The sequence below is a fragment of the Lissotriton helveticus genome, chromosome 10 (genome assembly GCF_964261635.1).
Source record: "Lissotriton helveticus chromosome 10, aLisHel1.1, whole genome shotgun sequence".
Classification (NCBI taxonomy): domain Eukaryota; kingdom Metazoa; phylum Chordata; class Amphibia; order Caudata; family Salamandridae; genus Lissotriton; species Lissotriton helveticus.
Window position 1 is genome coordinate 186721956 of NC_136071.1, and position 26480 is coordinate 186748435.

Here is a 26480-nt window from a genome sequence, read left to right on the forward strand (position 1 = left end):
CCCCACCCTCCCTCCCGTGCCAGAACTGCTGAAACAACGCGCCTAATTGAAGCCTGGAGGTGCCGCCGCGGAGCGGACCGGGGGGGCAGCAGTGCACAGAGGGACCGTTCGTTAACTGACCCCGGGCCCGGGAATCACTGGTGGCATGCCTGGCTGATACACATTGGCCCGCTCTGACACCACTAGAGACCGCCAGGGACGTGTGTGTCCCCAACTGCAACCGGACACTGTTTAATATAGCCAGGAGGTTTCACGCACTGTCGCGGTTGTAGCGCTGGGGAGTGAGATACATTTGAAGGGGACGGACCACCGAGGCCCCAGCCTCATACTATCACAGATAGGGGCCCTTGTCTGATTTGGACTAGTGACCTGCCTTGAGCGCTACAACTCTACCACAGGCTATACCACAACTGGGACTGGTCCGCCCCCCCCTTCCCTCTCCGTGCTCCGTCCTTCCTACAGGCTAACTCTACACACAACTGCCTGACCACTTCTGGACGTCATGGCGGGAAGAGGCCCCAAAGGCGGCGCAACGCAAACACGCATTGAACGCTACACGTGTGACAAAACCGCGTCCCCTCCAGCAGACGGAAGGCACGCCTCTGGGAAATCAGTGGATGGCGCGGGGACTAAAAAAGCGACGCTTGACGACGTGATGCGTGCACTTACGCAAGTCCAGACCACGGTAGGCTCAATCTCTACCGAAATAACCCTTATCAGAGCGGATCTCCACAAAATGGCTGAAAAGGTGGGTTCGCTGGAACTGGTCACGAAATCGCTGGTGGAGGATGTCTCAGAGCTTCAGACGGCGATGGAGAAAATAACGGCGGAAAATAAAATGCTAAAGGACAAGCTTGATGACCAGGAAGGGCGCTCTAGAAGGAACAATATCCGAATTCTTGGAGTTCCTGAATCGGAAGGAACTAGAGCTACTGATCTCTTCGTGGAAGAGGTAATCAAGTCACAACTCCAACCTAAAGGACTGTCGGCGTTCTTCTCGGTTGAAAGAGCACACAGAGTGCCGGGTGGCCAGCCAAAGCCCGGGGCGTCTCCGAGGCCTATCCTGGCAAGATTATTTAATTTCCGAGATAGAGATGCCATCCTGCAGGCGGCGCGGGTGTCCCCCCCTGTGAAGATTCAGAACTCCACACTGGCCTTCTTCCCAGACTACACGGCGGAAGTGGCCCGGAAAAGAAAGACGTTTCTGGACATAAAACAGGAGCTCAGGAAGAGAGAGATCCAATATTCCATGCTCTTCCCGGCTAAACTGCGAGTGGTGGCAGAAAACAGAACGTGGTTTTTTGACAATCCGGAGGTGGCCCGGGACTGGCTGGACGGCTGGCGACCTGCCTCTCAACCCCGCCGCGTGGGACGAACAAAAAAGGGCCACAATGTAAGGGACCAGGGAGACGTCCGATCAGAGGGACCGGAAGACGAACGACGCTCACCGCTGAGAGACAGTGCGACTGGGACTCTGGAAGAACAAGATTAATAACCCGACAGTTACAATGGCACCCCTTGTTTATTATTAATGTGCTTGCCGCTGTGGCTGCCATGGACACCGGGCTGTGGACCTCTGCTGAGGGTATGAGAGGTCGCTGACTCCGGAGAACTCTTCACCCCCAACGAGCAAGTAACTCTGTGTTTCCTTTTGGGTGGGGACAAGCACTCTGCTAAATTGGGGGGGCGGGCAGTTTTGAGTCCGTGTAGCAGGGGAGCAGGGAGGGGGGGAGTTATGGGATTTGGGGTAATGGTAATGTTTAACTGTTTGAATTGTTTGACTCTGCAGAATGCACAGACGGCAGCAATAGTCACAATACGCCGGAGACTGCACGCTGGCCAGGCCGGCAATAGCCCGGGGAGGGACGGCCCGTCTCTGCAAGCGAGTGAGTGCGTCCGTGTGAATGAATGCGGCGTGGATGCGCTGACACTTCACCATGTCGATCTCATGTATGTACTTGTAGGCACACAATGGCACACATGTCACAGCCTGATACCGTAGTAGACAATCCTAACACGGGGCCTGTGCCACCGTTGCAATTGATGTCCTGGAATGTCAGAGGTCTGGGAGACAAGGTGAAGAGAGGGTTGGTGCTCCAGAGTATCAAAAGGGTGAATCGTGACTTAGTCCTCCTTCAGGAAACTCATCTAGTGGGAGCGGCCAGCAGGGCCCTAGATAGGCGAGGGTAGCGCATGTTAGTACACTCAGACTTCACGTCAGGGTCCAGGGGAACGGGCATTTGGATGAAGAAGTCATCCCGATTTATTTTACAGACTACTAAGACTGACGCTCATGGCCGCTTTGCAGCAGTATGTGGACAATGGGAGGGAACATCCCTTAACGTGGTGTCTGTCTATATCCCACCAGCGCTACATGCGGCCGCACTTCCGGACCTGGGAAGGTTCCTGTTAGAACTCCCTGATGGAGATCTAGTGGTGGGAGGGGACTTTAATGCGGTGGCTGACGCTGCGCGAGATAGGTTCCCGGCTCGGGCGCCCACATCCGGTCCAACCCGATTCGGTGAGTTCCTGGAAGCACAGGGTCTAGTAGATATATGGCGGTGCATGCACCCCGAGGATCAGCAATACTCTTATTATTCAGCCGTTCACAGCTGTCTGTCCCGTATTGACTATTTCCTTACACTGGGGGACGGCCGCCTCGCGATTACTGATGTGAAGATAGGGCCCCGGGGTATCTCAGACCACTCCCCTTTGACGATGAATCTGACATGCTCGGCGATTGCCCGAAGGAGAATCTACCCAATTTACCCGGGGTACCTTAAAGTACCTCGCATCCGTAAGGATCTGAAGAGGACAACTAGGTACTATTTTTCGGAGAATTCAGATTCAGTGGCCTCCCCGACGACCCTCTGGGAAGCGTACAAAACAGTGTTACGGGGGCAGGCGATCACAACAATAGCAGGACACAAGCGCTCACAAAAGCAGGAGCAGTTAAATCTGGAACTGCAGCTAGAACAAGCAAATACGGCCCATATGGCGCACCCGTCAGAGGACACACTTCATTCACTCCACATTTGCCAGCAATTACATGACGATCTCCTCAGGCGACAAACACTAGGCAATATTGAGGCGACTACACATAGGGTATATGACATAGGGGACAAGGCCAGTAAACTACTAGCATGGCTAGATAAAAAAAAAGAGGGCACTAGGCACATTTTGCAACTAAAGGACTCAAACGGCTTACTTCACTCATGTCCCTCTAAGATTATAGAAATCTTAGCTGATCACTTCCAAGATGTCTACATCCCCAGAGCCATGGTTACGGCTGAAGCGGCAATGTCGGCGCTTCAGGATGAACGGGTCGAGACTCTACCTCCGGAAGCAGTTACTGATCTAGAGGCAGATCTGACGGAGGACGAGATTCGAGCGGCGATAGGCGCATTGCGCATAGGCAAGGCGCTGGGCCCTAATGGGATTCCGATTGAGTGGTTCCAGGCTATGACGGACACCCTGAGCTCTCCTCTGCTGGCCATGTTCACGGAATGCCGGGAGGTGGGGACTCTACCCCTAGATCAACGGGTGGCAACCATAGTGGCCATCCCAAAACCAGGTAAACCGCCCATAGACTGTGCGTCATACCGCCCAATCTCCCTGCTTAACGCCGAGGCGAAGATTCTGGCGAAACTTCTAGCAAACAGACTGCTCCCGTACCTGGCGCACTTAATCCACCCGGATCAGTCGGGCTTTATGCCACATAGAAGCACAACACTGAACCTCCGGCGGGTGCACGGAGTATTGGCGCGAGCCCATCGACTATCGGAACCAGCGGCCATACTATCATTGGATGCCAGAATGGCATTTGACATGGTGGAATGGCAGTACATGTTTGCGGTATTGGCTCGCATGGGCTTCGGCCCCAAGTTCCTTTCTTGGATTAAATTGTTATACGCGAGCCCTGTAGCACATGTAACGGCCAACGGCCACGTCTCCCGTACGATCCCCCTGGCTAGGGGGACGCGCCAGGGATGCCCGCTATCCCCCCTACTGTTCGCACTGGTACTGGAACCTCTGGCTTCCGCCCTTCGGACTACCCCGTTATTGAAAGGACTGCAATGGGGTGATGGATGGGAGGATAGAGTCTCCCTGTACGCTGACGATATGTTGGTGTACCTATCGGACCCGATGGCTGGTATTCCAAAGCTATTGGAGATCTGTGATGCTCATGGTCAGACCTCCGGATACACAATCAACTGGACAAAATCTGTCATTTATGTCCTGAAAGGTCCGCTACCCATTCTTCCTGATAGCTGTCCGTTGATGATAGCCGCCACCTCATTTAAGTATCTGGGTATACACATTGCCTGTGAGGTGGATGTGTTCTATGATAAGAACCTGTTGCCCCCACTTGCCCGCCTGAAGGCGGACGTGAGACATTGGAAAGCCCTGCCTCTCACACTGCTGGGACGCGCGGCATTATTCAAAATGATGGCTCTGCCGCGCCTTCTATATGTACTGGAAAACACTCCGGTCTTGATACCGCCTTCCTATTTCCGGAAAGTAACAGCGGTGATGACGGACCTGCTGTGGGGAGAACGCCCTCCCAGAATAGCACATGCCAAACTCAATCGTGGGTGGTACGACGGAGGGATAGCTTTGCCAAACATGCAGCTTTATTATTGGGCTTCACAGCTCAAAGTCATTAATCAGTGGATCCACGCACCACAGGCTGACCCAGCATATTTAGCAGATAGAGCGCAATTGGGAACGCGCAGCATGTTGGCTCCTCTCTACAATTCTAGCCAAATGGCGACGCTGTTCGGCCCAACCAAACATACCGTATCGCTGTGGCACAGGGCGACGTCGCGACTTAAATGGAAAGGGGTCATAACTAAGCTCACTCCATTATGGGACACCAAGCGCCTAGGCTGTCTTCGGACATACAAAGGCTTTAATCAGTGGGACACCATTGGAATCTCGACAGTGGGAGATCTCTGGACCGCTACGGGTGTGATCCCTTTCTCCCAATTACAGCAGCAATACGAGCTGGGCCCCAATGAAACGTACCGATATTTACAAATAAAGCATGCATTGATGGCAGCGATTGAGCCAGGGTCGACTGTCCCGGACTCCTCGCCTCTGGAAGACAGACTGCTCACAGATTTTATGCAAACAGGTGCCACCTCACTCACCTATCGTAAATTGCTGAATAATCTCCCAGACCCCCTGCTCAAGCTGAGGAAGAAGTGGGAAACTGAATTAGGGGCCATGGATGAGACAGACTGGAACGCCGCACTAGCATCACCTCGAGAGGCGGGCGTTTCAGCTCGATTCCGACTGATACAATTCAAAATACTTCAAAATACTTCACAGGGTATACTACACCAGAACCGCCCTACATAGAATGCACAGGGCAGAACACCCGTATTGTCTTAGGGGATGTGGGGAGGAGGGGACATTACTGCACACACTTTGGGATTGTCCCATTATTTTGACATATTGGCAACAGATCATGCGCACTATCTCCCAAACCCTTGAAACCTCATTGACGCCAGATGCGCGTGTGTGTCTGCTGAATGTGTGGGAGGGAACCGACTTGACACATCGGAAGCGGCAGTGGATAACTATTGGGCTCATGGTAGCCAAGCGAGACATCGCGCAGCGGTGGGGAGTGCCTGACATACCTACGTTGACACTGTGGTGCAGAACGATGGATAAACTCATGTTAACTGAACGGGCAGTGTACGAACTGAGAGCCAACCCTCGCAAATGGAACGAGATCTGGAAAGCATGGAATAGATATAGAGGGGGACTGTGTGAACCCCTTTCTGAGGAAGTGGAAGACAGTTCGGGAGATGAAGGGGAACTGGATGAATGAACATTGGGAGGTGGGACAGGGGCAGAAGGGAAGATAGCGACCGTATGACATGGGGAACGCCCGGCCTAGAGCTCAGGAGGGGATTAGGACACATACTGCAACACCTACACCGGCAAGTGGCGACAGAGATGCCACGAAATGTCTAACGATGACTATTTGATCTGTAAGAGTCTAAAGTTTTGTTTGATTTATATAAAAATGAGACGATGCATGATCCGAGACTACTTATGTATTGCCTAGCAACATTGTTCGAATTTGCTGCCGGACCAGAGAGTTGTCGGCTAAACAGCTGTGTACATTCATAGAGGTGATATCGCATGTGTAACAGTAACTGTTGATTCGCTGACTACTACCTTGTATTATTGGCATACTTACAATAAAGTCTTTGGAAAAAAAAAAAAAACACCCCCACTGGGATCCAAACCGGAAGCACTCCGAAATAATAAAAGAGTCTCAATAAGGTCACCATCTTCAGTTAGGCTACTCTGCCGGCTACTGATACGGGACGAGTCCCCCAGAAATCGAAACTAGCTTTCACTCCCCTCAATGCTCTACCCACATTGCCCTCTAGTAGGTCTGCTTGGTCAATGTATATATGGGCTCCCAAATATGGTAAACATCGATTTCTCACAGAACTCCCACGGTTTCCTGTGGTCCCTCTCTACCTTCCTTGGCAGGGAAGAGGCATGACTTTGTCCAATTCACCCTAAGGCCTGACACTCTCTCCAGTGTGCCAACAGTTCCCTGGGTCCTTGAAGTTCCTCCCTCACATTGCCAAGGAAATAAAGCAAGTCATCGGCATATAATGCAATATGGTGCGTTTGACCAGCAACCTCCAGTCCATGGTAGTAGCATACCTTCCTAGCCCTGGCTGCCAACGGTTCCATAGCCAAGGCGAACAGCAAGGACCACAGAGGGCACTCCAGCCGCGTTTCTCGCTCCCCGTAGCCTGCCCGTCTAAATTCTAGCTGTAGAGTCTGTGTATAGCAAGGTACATTGCTGGAGCTAGATGTGAAATGCATATTTAGATCACAGAGATTAAGCCAAGCTAAAAATTCAGGTAAAATCTCTGGGAGACCAGTCCATATGAAAAAATAATCATCAATATAGTGGGACCATCTTTTGACCGATTCAGAAAAAGGGGCCTCTACAATATAGATTTATGAGTTCCCAATTTTGGCCATAGATATACTGGCTATAGTTGGAGCACATGATGCCCCCATGCTTACATCTTTTATTTGCTTGTATAAATTGTTGTTAAATTCAAACGTATTTTCTTCCAGCAGTATTTTAAGATGATCAAGGATGAAGGTGGCTGCACACTCAATATGGAAGATGTTAATGAACCAGAGTACAGAGTCTAAAGCACCTTATTGTGGTATATTACTATTAAGGGCCTCTATGTCACGGGGGGCCACGAGGTCTGACGAAGGACATCGATTTAATCCATCAATATGGAGGACAGGTCTGTTGTCTTGTACATGGGATGGAATTTGGAGTACAAAAAGTCTTAAAATCATATCTATATATTTGGAAAGTGGCTCCGTAATCAACCCCATCGTGGTGACTAGGGGTCAAAAAGGAGGATCATCATGATTCTTGTAGATTTTTGGTACTCTGTATATGCTGGCCATCTTGGAGTATTTAGTATTCAAATAGGCATTTTCTCTCACAGATGTACTCATTGCGAAGAGCTCTAGCTATTAGGCATTCAATTTTAATTTTGACTTTGAGGGTAGGATCAATAGTGAGTGGCATGCAATAGGCGGTATCTTGTAGAAGTTCCATAATTTTTTGATACATAGCTATGTGTATCTAATACAACAATACCGCCACCTTTATCATAATTCTTAATTGTGATATTAGTAGTCTGTTTCAACTCAGAAAGTGCAGCAAATTCATGCAGATCCAAGATTAAAAGGTTTTTTTGGAATGCATTTGGTAGCTGCCATGAGTTTATTATATATTACCTGTAGAATGAATATTTTACACAGATTAATTAGTCACCCAAAAATGAATGACTGGACTAAAGAATTAATAAAATGTCCATGTGATGAATTGTCGACACAGTCGGATATACACATCTTACTATTTTGCAAATTTGATATCTCTCAAAGGAAAAAATTGATTTTGCCCCTTTTGAGAACAATGGGATTCAACCAATGTCGCCCAGCTTTCCTGGCTATACAAAAATTAGATAATGTTTTAACCATTGTATGTGTATCAACTTTTTTTAAAAATGTTTTTAGATCTCAAATCAATTTCCAATAATGTATAGTATTAATCTGAAGTGTATATATGTATGATGATTTTTTTTAATGAAATATATTTATATGTAATTTTTAAATTGTGCTTTTATGGATATTTACCCTCAATATCCGAATAAAGATGGAATTGATTGATATTACCTGTTCAAAAATGGTAACCTCAGGTTGATGTAGGGGCAAGGCCCAATCTGTTATCGGTTTCTGGGGTGGCTTGTTGTTCGGAAAAGAGCACTTGAACTGACTTTTCTGAAGAATGCCATGAGATCTGTAAAAAGCTCAAAGGTGTTAATTCCAGTGTGGGGTACAAATGAGAGGCCTTTGGAGAGTAGAGATTATACAGAAGAATCGAGACTCATTCATTCCCTCCAGTGTTGGGCATTTCTCATCACAAATATTTAGTGACAAGGAATGTCCAACAATGGCGGGAATTAATCAAATTTCAATATTCAATCTTATGACATCTAGTCTCGATACTTCTGTGGTTGGAAACTTTAAAGGCACTGCATGCAAAGCGTGCGACTGCCTAAGAAACAGACAATTTGTGTTTCAATGGATATAAAATCAAACTGAATGTATTTACTAACTGTAAAACTAAAGACCGATTAGATCTCCTTATCTGTCCTTGTAAGTTAGGCTATGTGGGAAAAATATCATGTTCCCTTGCCACTAGACTAACCAAACACAGATCAGCCACACGCATTAAGAAATCTTCAGCCCCCCCCCCCCCTTGTTCAACATTACGTGGACCACAACCACACACCAGATGACATTCACTGGATCATCGTACAGAAAATACAAGCACACCCTGCCTGGTATAGATCCAGAAGTCATTCGCAAACGTAGATAGGTCTTTAGGATTTTTAACTTGAACATGTACACACAGGCCCTCAATGAAATCCTGTGGGATCAAGCAATTTGTTTCAACTATTAGACACTTTACTAAGTTGGGTTGAACCCACGTTTGAGTCCACATCTAAACTGCCCAGACGCCAGAAGTTACTGTATTTGGTGTTGACAAACAGTAACACTCAGTGCACTCCCTTGCCATACTTCGGAGAATCCGTCCACATTTCTGTGGATTTTTCTGTATAGAATATTCTAACATCTGATCGGATAGTTAATCATCATGATAATGTTGCATTTCTTTAGATTATCCCATTATCTAGAAGTTGGTTATTACAGAGTCTAGTATCTTAAGATTAACCCATTATGTCGAAATTTGTTATCTTAATCATTTCTGCATATTTGGCACTCATGTAGCTCTCCATTTTGTGACTGTGCTCTTTTATCTACAGTATTACCCTTTTAGTCCATTCAGGATGCCTTTATGTAAACACAGAATTTTGCCATTTTATTTGTATGTGATTAGGTCTATACTGGGGATCGTTATCGGTTGTTCCCAGTCATTTAATCTAATTTCTTATCCTTTTTTCACTATTTTTTTGTAATTCTTATTTATATGGCACAAACCATTCATAATATATCCACAATATTTTTTTCCATATCTTTATGCTGGCGTACCTTTCTATAATAATATTCAACAGTTCTTTTCCCAAACCTTTTGTTAAGCGGCGCCTTCTCTAAGATGGTGGCCACGTTTTAGACCATTTTTACCTAGTCATCTATTTAGGGTTCACAGCCCCAGCGTGGCTACTTTAGGGGCCACCTCAGGCCTCGCTATGCGCACACAATTGGATTATCAGCAGGGATGACATCTGATCCATTCCTTCTATGGGTAGGCTCGATAAACAACCTATGGTATTAGCTCACTGCACACGCAGGTAGCAGTTATATCTGTTTATTCGTTTTCTACCATGCAGCTTACTGCCATTCACGGACACCTGGTTCTGCGGCATCTAGAGGGCTCATGCCCCCATATAGTTCCTGTCCTCACTTTCGGAACAAAGGAGTAGAAGTTTGGGATTTCATATTAGAACACGCTTTACCACTGGTACTCATTTATTCTACGTTTAAATAAGTAGCCTTTAACTCTCACCATTAGGACCCTGCATCACCGTACCCTTGGACCCTGCATTGCGTTTCCTTTCAAACTAAAAAGAAACGTGCAGTAAGCCATGCGGATATTCAAATGTAGTATAAGAGATACAGGCAGTGTTTATATCCGTAATCGGTCCGTATGTTGGATCACCGCATTATATATGGAAACCTAAGTAAAGCGATTTATCGCATTTTTTTTTAATTATTCATATTGATGTGACACCTACCTAAAATAATTTTCCAGTGGCTCGCAATGTTTTTTTCCAATATCTTGGCCCAATTAACTAATTTCTTTCTGCATCAAACAAGCTAGTGGAGTATGTCAGTATGCAATGCGCATAGCATAAACAACTATTTATATGTATCCCTTGGGCTTATACAACACTGTATAAAATGATCTTAAAAATGATTTTGCTCGGCTAAACGGCTGTGTTAACCAGATATTGATGATTCGTCTACGACGCTATTGCTGCCGGCCCAAGGGGATGTTGGCCATAAGTTGTGTTAAAATGGAAGTGTACAATAAAGGTCTTTAAAAAAAATTTTTGCTACAGGAATCGTCCACCCAGCATTGAGCTTCTCCCTTCTGGTATTGTTCCAACACTCAGAGAGCATATAACTATGTTGCTGTAAGATATTGAACAGTGAGCTACCCCAAACATTCTACACAATCAAGAAATAAACCTAAATAAGAGGTAGAGCGTAGAGGCTCGGCATCATATGCTGCAATCACTTAGCAATTTTTCTTCTTCTCGCCATCAAATTGTTTTACAGTGAGCCTCTTGACATCCTTTTATCATATGTTGCTACGTTGGAGTTACCTTCATCCATTTCATGTTGTGCCCGTAGTTTGTCAGTAAGAGGCATTGGGCCACAAAGTAAAACTTCTAAACTTACAGAAAGGTATTCCCCCTTTTTACCCAAGGGTATTTGATCTATTTCTTACCTACGTAACAGCATGTCAAGGGTCTATCGTAACCTTGGTGTAAAGGTTGGCACAATTAATATACAACGAACACCTCTGAATGATACCCTTCACTATTTTTGCACTGCGCAATAATGGTGTCTCCTCATTTCCTTTTAATCACACATTATGATTTTTTTGGTATAGAACACGTTTATTGTGGTGGTGAACTATTTGGTAAGCACACTAACTGGTTTGAATTTCTTAAAACCCAATAAAATCAATTTGAAAAAAATAAACAAAAACACATGTATTATATAGATGGACAGATCTCAGAAGACACCTTGTCCAGATAGCTTTCCTTGCGACACCTTACAGTGGAGGAAGAGAGTAAGCTGAGAAGGAAGTGGAGGGGGCAATTATTTTCAGCAACCTTTTCTGCCTACGCCGGAGGGGTCTTGATTTGGATGTCCCCAGGAGAGCTATCAAGAAAGACTTAACACAGATAGGTCAAAAACCCCTTTGAGTCAGGCAGAGATGGGATGAAGATCTACTGAAGCCATCTTCCCACCAGGAGGCAGAGACAACATGCTCATTCATGCAGGTCATAGAAAGTAATACAAGATTTCAACCCATTTCAGAGAGACTTCACAAAACATACTCAGATCAATTACCGGCCTGTACAAGATGCACTGAGAACAATGCTACATTTAAACATATCACAAGGAGTCCTGTAAAGAGCTAATAAGAGTAGTGACAAATCTGACAGGCATCCTCCTTCAAAATGGAGACCACGAAGAGGCATTGGTTGTTGGACCTTAAAAACTGAAACCAGAAAGGGAACACTCCAGTATAAATTTGCTTCACTGGGTCTCCTACTTGGCAAATACAGACTAGCGAAAAAATGCATGTCTTCAAGGGTCCCCACTTATACAGCTTGGCTAAGGGGAATGTGGAGTGGGCTTTGGCAAAGGAAATATGCAGGAGAGGTGTGTATGGATGACAAAGTTGCAGAGGACTTACCCTCTATGGGAAGGAATGCTTAACATGTTCTCTGACTCAGATGATGTGCACAGAGGTACAGACGGTTCACAGCAGAGGGATCCAGATGGGGGGTAATGTAAACGGGGGCGAAGGGGGCAGAGTGGACAGAGTGATGAACATGACCGGGGAACGAGAGAGGGTCTTGGATGTTACAGAATATGGGAGGACTGAAAAATGCTACATTTAAAGGAGGGAAAAAAACATTAGTGTGGCCTTAAGCGTACTGATGTGTGCGCTCTGGGGTGAGGGGGGGGGGGGGGGTTGAAAGGTTCCTGCAATAATTTAATTCTGCCGATCGTGGCTGCCTTCTTCTTAGGGGTATGTTACTGTTTTCAGTCTTGTTGATATTGAGCTTTATGTATCGTATATTGCGTCATATGCAAAAGAAAATCTAATAAGATTAGAGAAAAACCATGCTTTAGATAAAGTTAAACACCAGGTCATCACAAATTAAGAAAATCTTTCTAGGGAAAAGGTTTGGGCTGTAAACAATATATACCTTGTTGCTTCAAATTATTTCATGTTTATTCCAATTTTGTTCAGGTTCACAAAAAGGTTTGGCAGATTCTACGAGGAAAAGTGGCAGGATATGAAAATCGTTTGAGTTCAGACAGGATTTCAAACTCAAGATCCTGTCTGCTGCACCATGACGAGTAGCTATGTAGCTCGAGCTGGTATGCAGGCTTCAAAAACACATTCTTTGCAAGTGATGACAGATTTCTTAGGAAAATTACTCCGTGCCAAAAGCATCCAAAATTAATAATAAAAAGTATCATTCAAAAGCAGTCCAAACAGCTTCCGATTAAATAATAGTGCAACAAAATCACTCACATAGCTGTGTGTTGACACTTAGAGCGTTTACAGTAGAAAGGAATACATTTAAGAAAAACCAAAAGCAACACAGCAGCTCTGAAGATTCTAGCTTTTATAGCAAAAGATGTATCCTTCATTCGAGGGTCCCAGTGTCAAGCTAAATTTTGAGTACAAAATATTTATCAGGTGAGAAATTAGGAGTAACTTGTGTCGGGTCTGCTTCTTGAAAACCACAACATGATTGACAGGAAAAATAAAGATCGATCCACATAAAAGAGGCACTTACATCTGGTGTGACAAGTGATGGTTTGTCGATCAGTTGCATACACTGAATGCTGGTTAGCTGAACCACTGTTGAAGTCCCACAGTGATCAGACAATGTTGATGTGATTGTAAACTATCGTGCCTGTCCTGCAGGTATTGGTAGGCATGCAATAAAGTGGAATCTAGATTGGCTCTTGCAACACATTGAGGGGGATAAAGTCTGTTGATTTCAGCAACCAGGAAAAACAAAACTGAACACAATTTCCTTCTTCTCATAGATCGATGTTTCTACCATCCCAAGATAGCAACGTTTGTAATGAGGCAGAAGTAGTAAGGATGCTCGGGACTGGGACACTGGGGTTCAGGTACAACACCCCATCTCCCCAAGTGGTATTTGCTGTCCCAGCTACAGCTCCCAATTAAGGAATGATACATGGCCACTGGTGCAATGACTCATGTCACAGTTCTGCTCTTGCTTAAAGATGACCTAGAATAACTTCTAATGGCTGATGATCTCCTACATCATACTACAGGAAATGGTTCTTCTATGCAGGCGCCCATAGTGGGGAAGCTTGCCAATCCTCCAGGTGCCACTGCTTGCTGTTCCACTCCATCTACAGGTTGAAGCATCACTTGTTGGTAAACCTAGTTCAGGGCCATCGTATCTTATAAAGGATTTAATTATTTCGGTCTCATTCCATTTGGGTCATGTTCCACCTCAGCCTGGAGATCAGCAAAGAAAGGTTACCAATAGCTCATAGCACCACAATCTCAGGCACACGATCAGGTGAAACACATCACCAACAGTTATGCAATCAAGTTACAGATATCCAGCAACACGGGGTTAAAATCCATGCACTGATCTAGACTGTCTCTCACAGTTAAGAATTAAATAAAATGTAGATGCCCAATCACTAAACCAGTGCCACCCACTGCAAAACACTAAACCCTTTTCAGGCAATGGTACCTCACTCAATTCAAGGTGAATCATGACAGGAGTCAAAAATACAAAAGTTGGAGGAGGAGCTACGCTAGCAAACAAGATGGCTGCGTGAGCTCCCGGCTCCTCCGACCTCCGACTCCTGACAGAAGATCCTGTTATTTATCCTGATTTTGCGCCCAGCCTCCGTGTGTATGAACCTGACTGGAGCTTAATGGTGCAATCCCGAGATTTCTACCAGTTTGGTAGACAAAGATACGTCGTGTGGAAGTTTGCGGCCTAGACCAGCTTGGAAGCCGGGGTCTCAAGTACTGGCCCAGCGGGTTTCAGTTGAACAACATCGGCTGCGGTTGTGTGACAGGGTCCGGTCTACCGAGGTTGAAATAATTTCTTGGATCGAATCGGACGATGGTTGGCTGAATGGGTGAACATCGAAGGAGGGGTGACGACATACAATTGGAGCGGTGGACGGGGGTCCCTGGCCCGGCGGCCCGGTTAGGGCCCCGCGGGTGTTCGCGGGGTTGGGATCTCCGCCTGCCGTGGCTGAATTCGGATTGTTATTGTCCCCAACGATCAGTCCCCCTCTGAAGTTGTCCGTTCCACACCCACCTGTTCCCCCTGGGGAGACCGGGCTCTCTGGGGACACGAATATGACCGAAACCGAGCGAGGAGTTGGAGCGGACCGAGAGTGACCCGTCACTACGAACTGTATTGGCAGCCATAGGGTCACTTCATGTTTGCGTTGAAGCCCACATTCACAATTTGACAGCGTGTTTGTCTGGAATTGGGCGGATGGGACCGGACCCTGGTCCGCTGCAAGAAACGGAACTACTTGAGATACCCAAAATGGCCACTTCGATGGAGGAAGCAGACCCCGAACTATGGGAGGCGTTGGAGCCTCGGACCAGTGTTTTCGGTGATGAGAGCAAGCTTGATGCTGCAAATGGATTGGTCGGGCCTACGATCGTTACCGACTATGGAAGGACTATTTGATGCTCCCTTTCCGGAGACTTTTGATGGGAACTGTTGTTGGTTTGAAACTGCGTCACTACCCTATACATCGGCACCACTAAGATGGCGGACTAAACAATCTTGGGAGTCCATGACGGTGTGGGGAGTCTTTAGGCCTGGCGGAGTTCTCAGCCTTTTCATCTCTCTGCTACGTCTCGGTTTGAACTTTGCTACAGCTTTTTTGTGCATTGACTATCCTGCGGAAGCGGCAGTTCGTCCGGAAGGGGCTCACATGTCTGATCGGAAGGGTCAAGGATGAGACTGTGATTGAGTTTGACATCGGGTATTGCTGGACACGGGATTTGCAAGCATGATGCTTTCTGGAGGTTGGGCGGTGTTTGAAGTTTCCCCTGTTGCGCTACTTATTTGTAGCTTAATAGATTGAGGCCTTAATCCGGGGATTCTTGGTTCTGGCGGGGGGAGGGGAGACCGGGGGCATGTATGAAGATGCCCTCCTCCATTTTTCTACTTTTGGTACATAGTTAGTTGGGGCGACAGGCACACTGCTAGTTGGGGTTAAGCGATAGCCATATGCAGGGGTGCAGGGTGGGGGGGATGGGTTTATTGTTTTGTCCTTATTTTTGTTTTTATGGTTTCTTTTTCTTCACACTCTCACTTCCTTATAAGTATAGTTGGTGGAACATCCTGACTTTGTTGGTATTCTAATATCTGGTGTTCATGCTTCATTTACTAACCTGATTTTATGGGTGGGCAGACTGAGGGCTTGCGCTTAATGTGAATAGTATATTGTATTGTGGCACATCCTGTTTCTCGTACATTAGCGTAGGCATCTCAACCATTTCTTCATTGCTTAGTATATCCTGTATCTACGTCTGTTCGCCTTATTATTACGTCTGGATGTATGGCACCTGATATGTCTATTTCCTTCTTTGTTTTGAAACTAATAAAAAGATTTACAAAAAAAAAAAAACACAAAAGTTGAAGGCCGAGGGCAGACTGGAGAATCATATAATCCAACATCGCAATCCTGACAAATCCAGTAAAGGTAGGCCATTTTTAACCACTTCTTCCCTGACTCTACAATACTCTTCTTTCTAGCTCCTGGCCCTCGTGGTTGAGAAACAAAGCTGGCCAAAGTTTCTTTCATGTAATCCATCAGGGTGACGAGTGATTGCAAGGCTTCCAACAATGGAAGTTGCAAATGGCTGGTGATGCTCCAGCACTGCAGTTGCAAGCACAAGAATGCAATATTCAGTTTATTGTGAGGATAACCTGCAAGTGCATGTCGGCAAACAGTACCCCTGCAGAGTATGCATGTGAGACTGGAGTACTTAGGAAGGTCAGGTGCTTTTCTGAAGTGCAACTGCCAAGTGTTGACAAATAAAGGTTTCAGCTACATGGCTATATTTATGAGCCTAGACATACATATGGCATGAACCCTGTAACTCCGTGCAAATTGGGAATAAGTCAATGCTGTAAAGTGCAAATTTGTTCTTAAACAGGGATAGAGAAAATAAAATTACTCACTGCCCTCAAAAACCATTAATGGAGAAATATTTGTACCAATTGTTTAAATAATACCTTTGGTATTTGCCTTACCCTATAGAAGACTCACATTAGGTTTGTGTGTTAACTGCTCATTGTACTTTAATCATTTTTACTTTTACCAAATATACGTTTCAAAACATTCTTGGTTTCTTTCTGGCAAGCCAAAAATATTAGTCCTTGATATTCCACAACACAAAGTCAATGCAAGTGCATAATAATTGTTACCTGGTGCCTCATTTCCAACATAGAGAATTGACCTTTTCTATGCCCCATTAGAAATTGCTCATATTACACCAATTTCTCCTTTATACAGTGGCCACTATTTTACAGACCCATTTCCACCTAGGACTGCCGGGCCAACTTGGGATAAAAAGCATACAGCACAAAAATGCATCTCAGTCTCAAATGTCACACCATTACCAGGCCTCTGTAACCTATTTTGTCATCTAATTGCCACAGTTTGATTACACAGCCACTAATTAAGAGGAGTGATCTACCTGGGTGTACCTTAACCTTTGCGATACGGCAGACAGCCCGCGGCCATCCGACATCACGGTGGGCGTGTGGGGAGGACAGCCGGGGGCCGTCCAATCTGCACATGCGTCAGATTCTGCCGCACCCTGGTAGAATGTCCGCAGCAGCGAAGCGTTTAAAAGGGAATTTCTGGTAACAGGAGCTCAAACTAACAGGCATTTGCAATGCAATAGGTCTCGCAATTGCGAGATTTTGAGCTATTGGCATTGTCAATGACAATGCCTTATTAATGTGTTTAAAAAAACCTGCAATAATAAAAGGCATTGTCATTTACAATTCCATTAGGTCAAAGTTTCAAAAATGCGAGACCTATTACATTGCAGATGCTTGTTTACAAGCGCTGAAATGCTGCGCTTTAACTTTAATATAGTCCGCGCCCATTTCTTTAAACGAGCCTCGTCTAAACAAAGGTCCGCGGCCCCTAATAAAGTGAAAGCGCACAATGTCAATTTAACAAACAAATGCTTTTTATGGTAAAAGCACCCCATGAAAGCGCGCATGGCGCGCTGAATGTTGCAGAGAAGCATGTTGTGCCTGCAGTAGGAGAAACTCATTAAACAAAATGGTGCTTTCAGACTAAATAACACATACCATGTAACAGCCAAAGTAAAAGGGCCATGCCTCATGGGAGGTTACAAATGAAGACAAGGGGGTACTAAAGAGGGACTAACAAGCCTTTTGATATAAATCTGTTTTATTAAGGAAGGGAAGAAGAATCAACATGTACATAGCATGTCGCCTACAACCCTTTGTGGGCCGGCCGCGTGATGAGGTAAACAAGCAGTGAGCAAGGGTGTGGCATTGTGAGGCTATGTTTGGAAATTGGATTACACAGCAAGTCGCCTACAATCCAAGAAGGGCCGGACGCATAGCACGACAATCAAATGTGGTAGGTGCAGGTTTTAGGGCTTCTCCAAATGGGAAGAACCATAACAAACAGAGGGACTCAAACATAAAACAATATGCAAACAAAAGAAGAGAAGTGAGAGGAGGGGGATGAGCCCCCCCCCCCCCACCCCCCGAGACTCTTAGAGGATATAGAGTGAGAAGAAATTAAATAAAAACAGAGAGAAGAGAAAGAAGTAGAGACGAAGAGAAAGGGAGGGTGAGACACGATAACAACCCTTTTAATGAATCAGAAGACAGAATTTACAAAGGACAATGACAAATATGGGCGGAAAAGTCAGGGCTTCAAGTCCTAACTCCAATGCAGCATACCTCGCAGAGTAGCGCATGCGCTACCCAGGCTTGATCTGAAAAGTGCCTTTCACCATTTAAAATTAATCTGAGTCTAAGAGACGGAGGAGGCTTTTGGTCAGAAAAATATAGGACTCCAAACAGGGACATACTTGTTAATTTGGGACTACAAATAGGTTGGTGCATTGCCAGGCCAGGCGAGCTATCATGAAGTGCTTCCTCTTCTCAAGTAGGATCAAGTGAAGAACTCCTCATTCCAAAGACACATCTCCCTTTTCCCAAAGATGGAAACAAGCCTCGTGGTTGTATTTTGAGTGATCGGGCAGTTTCTGCAGCCTGCCAACAAAGCACCTAAGTATTCGGGATTCCAACAAACCAAGGCTCTAAGCATAATGACTCCATCTCTGGTTAACAGAATAAGAGCATTACGTGCTTTAGTAAGGGTGGCTCCCAAAAATATTTGTGGAGACGTTGGTAGCTTGGTACCAAGATACAAGAGCCTCCAACAGGTCTTCTCGGGACAAGGTCAGCCAGAGATCAACATTACCAAGTTTTTCAGTGCTGCTGAGATTGGTTGTGATACTTAAGCAGCCACTATTTCAATGGCAACCTCAGACCATCTGAGCAGGTCTAAATACAGGGGAATCTGATGGTGCAACCATCACAGGCAAACCTGAAGGCTACTCCAGCTGGCATGACAAAGATTGCTCCTTTCCTCCAAACCAGGCTGCTGGTATAGCTGGGTGCTGGGCATAGACAGTGTCAACACAGGCAACCCATAACCAACCAACTGCAATAGTGCTGGGGCAATGGGGAGAACTGTGTTGTGTGTGGAGGTCTTTGGTCAAAGTTCCTCCTTCCTGCGTCTGTGTCTGGTGAGGCAGAGGAACTTTCTAAGTATCTGAGCAATTCACTACAAGTGAAGCCAAGGCAGTTGTTATATGGCGTCCACAGAAATGGGTGAGCAGAGGATTAAGCTGGAGGACACGGCTCCTCAATTCCCTCTAGTCAGCGAGTGACTTGTAACCATTTGGTGATATCAGTTCCAATAAGAACCAGACTTGCCCAGCCCTAATTATAAGACAGACATCAGGGAGAGTTATTACAGGAATGCAAGGATGTGCTGGTCATTTCAGTTTCTGCAGGGCTGACACTTGGACCTGTTGTGCATCTTTGCCACGTATATTTGTGGGTGTCAAGGACGAAATATTTTTAGTTGCTTTGTAGTGTGCACTATAAGACAAAAGGGGGTGCCAAAGATGAACCAAGGGTCGCACAGGTAGCAAGTGCTCTATCAAAGCTTACATAAAGGCCTGGCTGAGAGGTCAAATTCGACTGAAAATGCAATCAAAGTTATGGAGTGAAGCTTGAAAGATTTTCAAAAAGGTTTACAGTCGTGGAGCAAGAACAAGAAAATTCTGCATACAAGCTTACCGGGTACTCGCCAAAGGAGAAATGCAAGATCAACTGTTGTTTAAGACAGTGCAATACAGCGAATCACGCTGCTGGATGCTACACTTGAGACTCAACATAACCGATGGTGTTTCATATATTCTGGCCACCACAGAAGCCACATGCCAACACCACAGTGGATGAAGGCACTTTAACAGCCATATTGATGAGAGTTGCGGCTCCATTAAAAAAAGAAAAGGGACAATAATTGACTCCTGCTTGTTCCGGATTGCAGTCAGTGACCAGAAACTATCTATCTTAGAAGTGTAGATCACACTAGCGGAGAGAGGCTCATGTGCGCCCGAGCTCTCCAGTGCAGCAGAAAGTGGGCCTTCAAAGAAAGGAGTATTTGTTCACGCAAGCAGATTAGTGAAAAAACGTTCTTGGAAACTTACCTCCTGATACTACCAAGACTGGGTGACAGTGCAGATTGATCTTGGGGAGGGGTGTTGGGGGAAGGCTAGTGAAATTAATAATTTGCCAATTCCACCAGAGTCCTTCTTCGGGAGAGGAATGGGAGACTGTATTCCTATAGGGATGGTACACGTTCTTGCTTTGACCATTCACTTACTCCCACTTCCTCCTATGAGGTCCATTAACGGCCCACTGTGGAAAGAGTCTTCATGCTACAGTTGGTGTTCAGACTCTTCTATGCGATGTTTATTTAAAGCATTTACAGCCCATAGGCCTCACATTTTGTTACACTTTGTTTTAGATTGTGACGGGCTGACCAAAGAACAAGAACAGCTATGTCATTATTAAACAGAATATCCTCTGTTTCAGCAGCCTTGACCTGCAGATAGCTCTTTCACAATCAGTCCTCAGCCTTACCCACACAACGCCTAAGATGATTTGGGTCATCTGGGCTGACAAAGCTAACATGAGTAGAATTATAGCTCCATCTGTACCAAAATAAGTGTCAGAGTCAATGAAGGGGGGAATTTTTGAAATGCAGGAGCACAAAATGTACTAGACTAGACAGTAAATAAAAGGATTTCTCTTTAGATGGACCGGCGAATAAAACAATACGTTCAGTTGAAAAGTTAGAAATGTGGAACTCCATCCTATTGTTACGGTAAGTAAGCATGTAAGTGGAAATTATATTTATACTGTAAAGGGTACATACGTCGGGTTTTGACTTCTTGTAACATGATGAATACAGCATTAGTTTGAACAGCAACACCAGAGATACGGATTAGAGCATGGGACAGAATGTTGCATTTCAGTTACTTTCCGGTTCTTTATTTGAAACGGGCAGTCTAAAATTTTGAGCACTAATGCCATAGAAAAGAAGTTGATATGCAGCTAGGGTGGGGAACAAATCAAAGTGAATGATTGATTTGTAATGAGTTACTGATTTTGTTTAGAGTATTGTCCTGGTTTTAAGGAGGAAATTAGACTAGCTGAAATAAGGTGTTGAAAAAGACACAGAACATCCAACTAATGCCCAAAGAAGCATGTGTTGCATTAAAAAAAAAATAATAATAATTATTATAGAGGAGTGTCTGTACTGCTTTAGAACTAGAATGTCACTTAGTGGTGGACAATCCCCTGAGCACATGGCCTAGCCATTAGCAATTTGCCATTTAAAATTTGTATTTAATAGTTTGGTAAGATGTTTTATCTCTAGTTTTAAAAACCTCAAAGCATGTTTTGCAGAGTATAACAGGAGGCCTAAGTTCCTGGGAATTTAAAATCCAATCAGTCAAGGGTTAGAATCTCCCAGCAGATATTTTTAGCCACTGCCTTTAAAGTCACAATCAACTGCCATCCAACCAGATCCGTTAAAAAAAATATTGAGGCGCATGTGCTTTAGTTTTGCCCTTAAGCATGGAGTTCTCAGTGCACTATAGGGACTGAAATCCGACAGACTGGTTTGTCACAGGAAGGCTTGTTAGTAGAGCAAGTGTAATGCGACAAACCAATTATGGGAAATATAGGGGGATCTGCGCTCCAGCAGATCTGGTGCATGACCCAGAGGATTGTATTTTGATCTTTTATGCCACAAGGACCTGGTATTGTTCTTTCAAGCTATTGTTCTAAATTTTTAAATGCACTCTGGCCAGGGGAGGACTGGGAACGCCAACCAGCCCTGGCAATTGAGTCGGACTAGCCGCAGGGGGTGTGCAGGGTGCGGGTGGGAAACACTGCTGCTGCTTTTGGTACAGGGGGGCGATATTGCACCACTGCTGCAAAACAGGCCCCCCTGTACCAAAACCAACCCCCACCCTTCCAAATCACCGGGAAAATGCCTTGTGCCCGCTACAGCCAGCCCAGACTCTGGCAGCCTAATTCTGCAGTCACTGCAGGTAACTGGGGAGTTTATTTTTTGAGAGACCAGTGAAATCAAGCCAAAGTAGCCCAATGTGTTGAAATTATACTGTGCCAAGCTCCCATCCAAGCAACAGAATTTGGAGCAGTCCACAATACAACAGCAAATATTTGTTTAAAACTTACAAGTAAAGTGCAAACTATTGCCAGCAATTAAAATGTTATTCGTGAGGACAATGTAAGAAATAAACTATTACGCTACATGGGCCAAACCCGGGAATATAACAATACCTCATCTGATGCACAAACATACAACATAATACATTTTACAGTAAATATGTAATACATTTTTGGCCAACCATAATCGTTTCATATTTTCTTAAAATGTAATCTTCAGTGAATGTGTAACTTGTATATATGTAACTCTAACCGCCAGTATCGGTAATAGACATATGGAATTACTACCATTCTTATGTAAGTTTCTAAATTCTTATGTTTTGTACTTTTTATGTTATACACGTACTCCAAAGTCCTTATGTAATATCACTGGTTCTATTGTAAAGCAATCTGACACCTTCTGTAACGTTCGCACTATATAAAAACGCATAAATAAATAAAATAATAATTCTGAGAGTTGTAGGTCTAGCTCACTCCAGTTGATCCAAGTGAACTTAGGAAACTGAAAACATCGATTTGTAATGAAACATTTTCATTCACAAGGCCAATAGCTATAACTCTCACAAATGTGAGTCGTATTGCATTGCAAATGCTTGTTCTGACTGTCGATGGCTTGGAGACATTTCTTGCATGAAATATATACACAAAAAAGAGCTTTTAATTTTTCACAATAAAAACAAAAGTTTGAAGCAAACAACATCTTTTAACTGGGGCTTCCAGCAAAAATCTTAAAAGAAACGTCTAAGTTGTACGTTTTGTGTTTTTTTTCTTAACAATAAATATAGTAGGTAATATTAGAACCACTGTGTACACGCCATCCAAAACTTACAAGTGGTTTGGGGAGAGAGGAGTTGGCGAAGTTTGATGATCTTTGTAACATTTCATTGTCTCAAAGTATGACGAATCTGACTTCAGTCTCTGCTGGAATTCTTTGTTTCCGCTCTAAAAAAATTACACTAATCACTTCATGGGAATTTCGCTCGGAGGTCAAACTACTGTTTGTCCTTGCTCATAATGTATTGTTGTAGAAACATTAAGGTATTTGTAAAGCTTGCCGATACCTCTAGGCTTGAGCACACTGTATACAATTTTAAATATGTTATGCTACATTTATAGAGTAGAGAGACGCTGTCTATTGCCAATCACATCTTTTAATAATAATATAAACAATCGGATGTGATTTTAGCTTTTGTAGTCATATGCATGTATCCATCACCAGGTACATTTTATACAAAGCTTCGGTAGCCTTAGGCTGGAGAAACCGACCATTCCTGATCCCTGAAGCCGATTTAGATGAAGGCACACACTTTGACACCTAAATGCGGACCACTCATCAGTTTTCCAAGTTGGCAAAAAACATATGAACGTGAATTATTGTGAAGGGTACTTTAATGGGTACCCTTCAAAATATGACTAAATCCCTAGGAGAGCCAGGACGTTCTGGACTAGGACTTCGGTGTATCAATAATTGTAGCGTTATCTGACAGATTCAACATGCTACCTGGAAGCACCGGAAAGGACCGGTAAGTATCCAAGTCATAGGCATGCAGGATTTGAGAAGGTGACACTGGCGTCCGCGTAAGAGCCGCAGCTGCAAACTGAGGTGACCTTCAGACCGGTTGCAACAGTGGATGCAGCTACTCGGAGCTGACGAACTACATACATACACCCTAATCTATGTGCCGGAATGCAGAACGCACCTCTCAAACGGATATTGGACCTCGGAGGTACATGGTACAAATGGTATGGCAACGGAGGCGCATTGGAACGATACACTGCGGGTTTTGGGATTGAGGATTAGCAGGACTACTCTGAGGGGAGGGGGGGGGGGCTCGGGTACCAGCATGGTGTAGGTAATATACATACACAGCCTCTCACCGGTAAACACCGTATCCCCGAAGAAAGCTGCATCCTGCAACCCTGCATCTCTCTCCTTCAAACCGTCCGTGACCGGGAGACAAGATGGCGACAGGAAACTCCCAACATGCACCGCTACGCTTGACGTTTAACCCGTCCATTACCCTTGCTTGTGCAGCTGTACTGTATGCAAAAGACGAGTCCGTCTTATTGGCACAGCAAAGAAAAAGACGGGCCGCTGTTTTCCTGAAGGCTTCTAAACAGATCTAGCAGCTCTGCAGAAAGAAATTCTGATGTTTCACATCAACAACAAACAATAGGATCCATTTAAATAGAAAATCTACGAAAAACGGAAGATAAAAATAATGGTTTTAGAAATATTACTATTTGAGGTACTTTATATAATTTCAAATATAATTCATTTTTTGTAATCGACTATATTAGCGTTGTAATAGAAACCTCTCCAAATTAATTCGACTGTAGAAATGTTTACATATTACCTTGTTGAAACTGCGACGGAATGCTGTTATTCCAACATGGCCGCCTCCTGTTCTATATAAAATAACCCAACAACTCGTATGTTTGGTGAGCTGCACTAGTACACTTGACCATCGACTGTCAAATCAAGCATTTGCAATGCAATAAGACTCGCTTTTACAAGAGTTAGAGCTATTGGTATTTTCATTAGTTCACTTAGATCAACTGGAGTGAGCTAGACCTAAATCTCTATGAATATTTTTTTATTTTTTTTGTATCTATGCGTTTTTTATATAGCGCAAACGTTACAGAAGGTGTCAGATCGCTTTACAACAGAACCAGTTATATTACATAGGGACTTTCAGAGTACAAGAATAACATAAAAAGTACGAAACAGATAAACTTTAAACTCACATAAGAATGGTAGTAAGTACATATGTCTAACTACAGATACTAGCACTTAGAGTTACATATATACAAGTTGCAAATTCACTCAAGATTACATTTTAAGAAAAGTTGAAACGATTATGGTTGGACAAAAATGTATTACTTATTTACTGGAAAATGTATTATGTTGTATGTTTGTGCATCAGATGAGGTATTGTTATATTCCCGGGTTAGGCCCATGTAGCGAAGCAGCTTATGTCTTACCTTTTCCTCACAAATAACATTTCCAAGCTGTGACCTTTTACATACATTTGCCTGCATGACAATGTTTGAATAGTTTCTCTGAAACAAAACTTGTTTTACATCCAGCTTTGCGCAACATTATCACAACGCCCTGACCATCGTGTACAAGGTCTTGTTCCTTACTCTGTACAAAAGTCATCACTATCTTCATCCACGGGGCGACAAGGCTATCTACAAATCCACAACATCACTAATCAAATACGTGCATCGCAAGACTGCTTTCTATTATAAATGTTCAGCATCCCGATTAGCAGAGGAGATACTTCCAATGATACCGAGGGACCTTGCATGCTGAGAAATCACAACGCAGCAACCTGACATCTCGTGAGGGGTGTCCAATGGTGACCAAGATGGGGTTTGGGGTCCTTCACTCGATCCCATCAGGTAGTGGGGTTGCATCATCCCTTGGGGGCAGTCTTGGCTCTTACTGTCTTGTTTATATGAACACATATAGACAATTATTTAGCACCATGGTAGAACTATATCTACTATTTATGCTGTTGGTACTTGTAGTCACGCTTACCTGCTTCTATCTACTAATCATCGCAGCACATGCATTTTATGCAAGAATAAAATTGGTTCAAAAACTTTAATTGAAAACGCCCCACTGTGTATTCTCTGGATATTTCTCTGAGAATAAGTGAGCACGAGTGACTGAGCAAAAGGTTCTGTACTGTTTCCACGGTTCCTGAGGAATTAGGGTTTTCATGTTCAGTGGTTGCCAGAAACTATTCGCTCCCTGGTAGGTTAGGGGTGCTTATGGTGCCGCTGTAAGCTAGATGGTCTAAAGGCCAACATATCTTGCAGGGGTGTCTGGAATTACTCTTAACACCAAGCCCTTAGTTTATGTTGTTCGAACAATGTGCAGATCCTAAAGATTGGTAGGAAATACACGACATGGAGCCGTCAACGTTGCTTAGGTACTCATTTAATAGTCAAATCTGAGTAGTTCAGTTGTGCTTTCTCAGAGACCCTTACTCACATTTTTAACCAGAGACGTCCGTAGCGGCAAGGGAAACAAATCCGCCTCAGCTGAGTAGGCACATCCTATGTATTGACTGTAGGTTAATCAAGCTTGGAGAATTAAATGGTTCCCACATTGTGCAGACCATATCTCTATATCAATTTTGCATAAATACTACTGCTCTAACAATGAACTAACAAATAGATGAGAACATTGGAGAACCGATACACTGAATATTTCTGAAAATTGCATGCTAGGGGTGGAGATGTTAC

The 26480-nt window shown here is 44.4% G+C and overlaps 1 protein-coding gene across 2 annotated transcripts in view; it reads right to left on the reverse strand.

The window, feature by feature from the left end:
- UQCRC2 (ubiquinol-cytochrome c reductase core protein 2) overlaps positions 1 to 24252 on the reverse strand; it is a 230289-nt gene extending 206037 nt beyond the window's left edge. The window contains exon 1 of one of the 2 annotated variants that reach the window (XM_078665064.1): positions 24099 to 24252. In XM_078665064.1, coding sequence (XP_078521190.1) covers positions 24099 to 24146 — 48 coding nt within the window. In that variant the 5' untranslated portion in view covers positions 24147 to 24252. Of the gene's footprint in view, positions 1 to 24086 lie in introns of both variants that reach the window. The other variant, XM_078665065.1, reaches the window with a different exon arrangement.
- Between the last annotated feature and the right edge of the window lie 2228 nt (positions 24253 to 26480).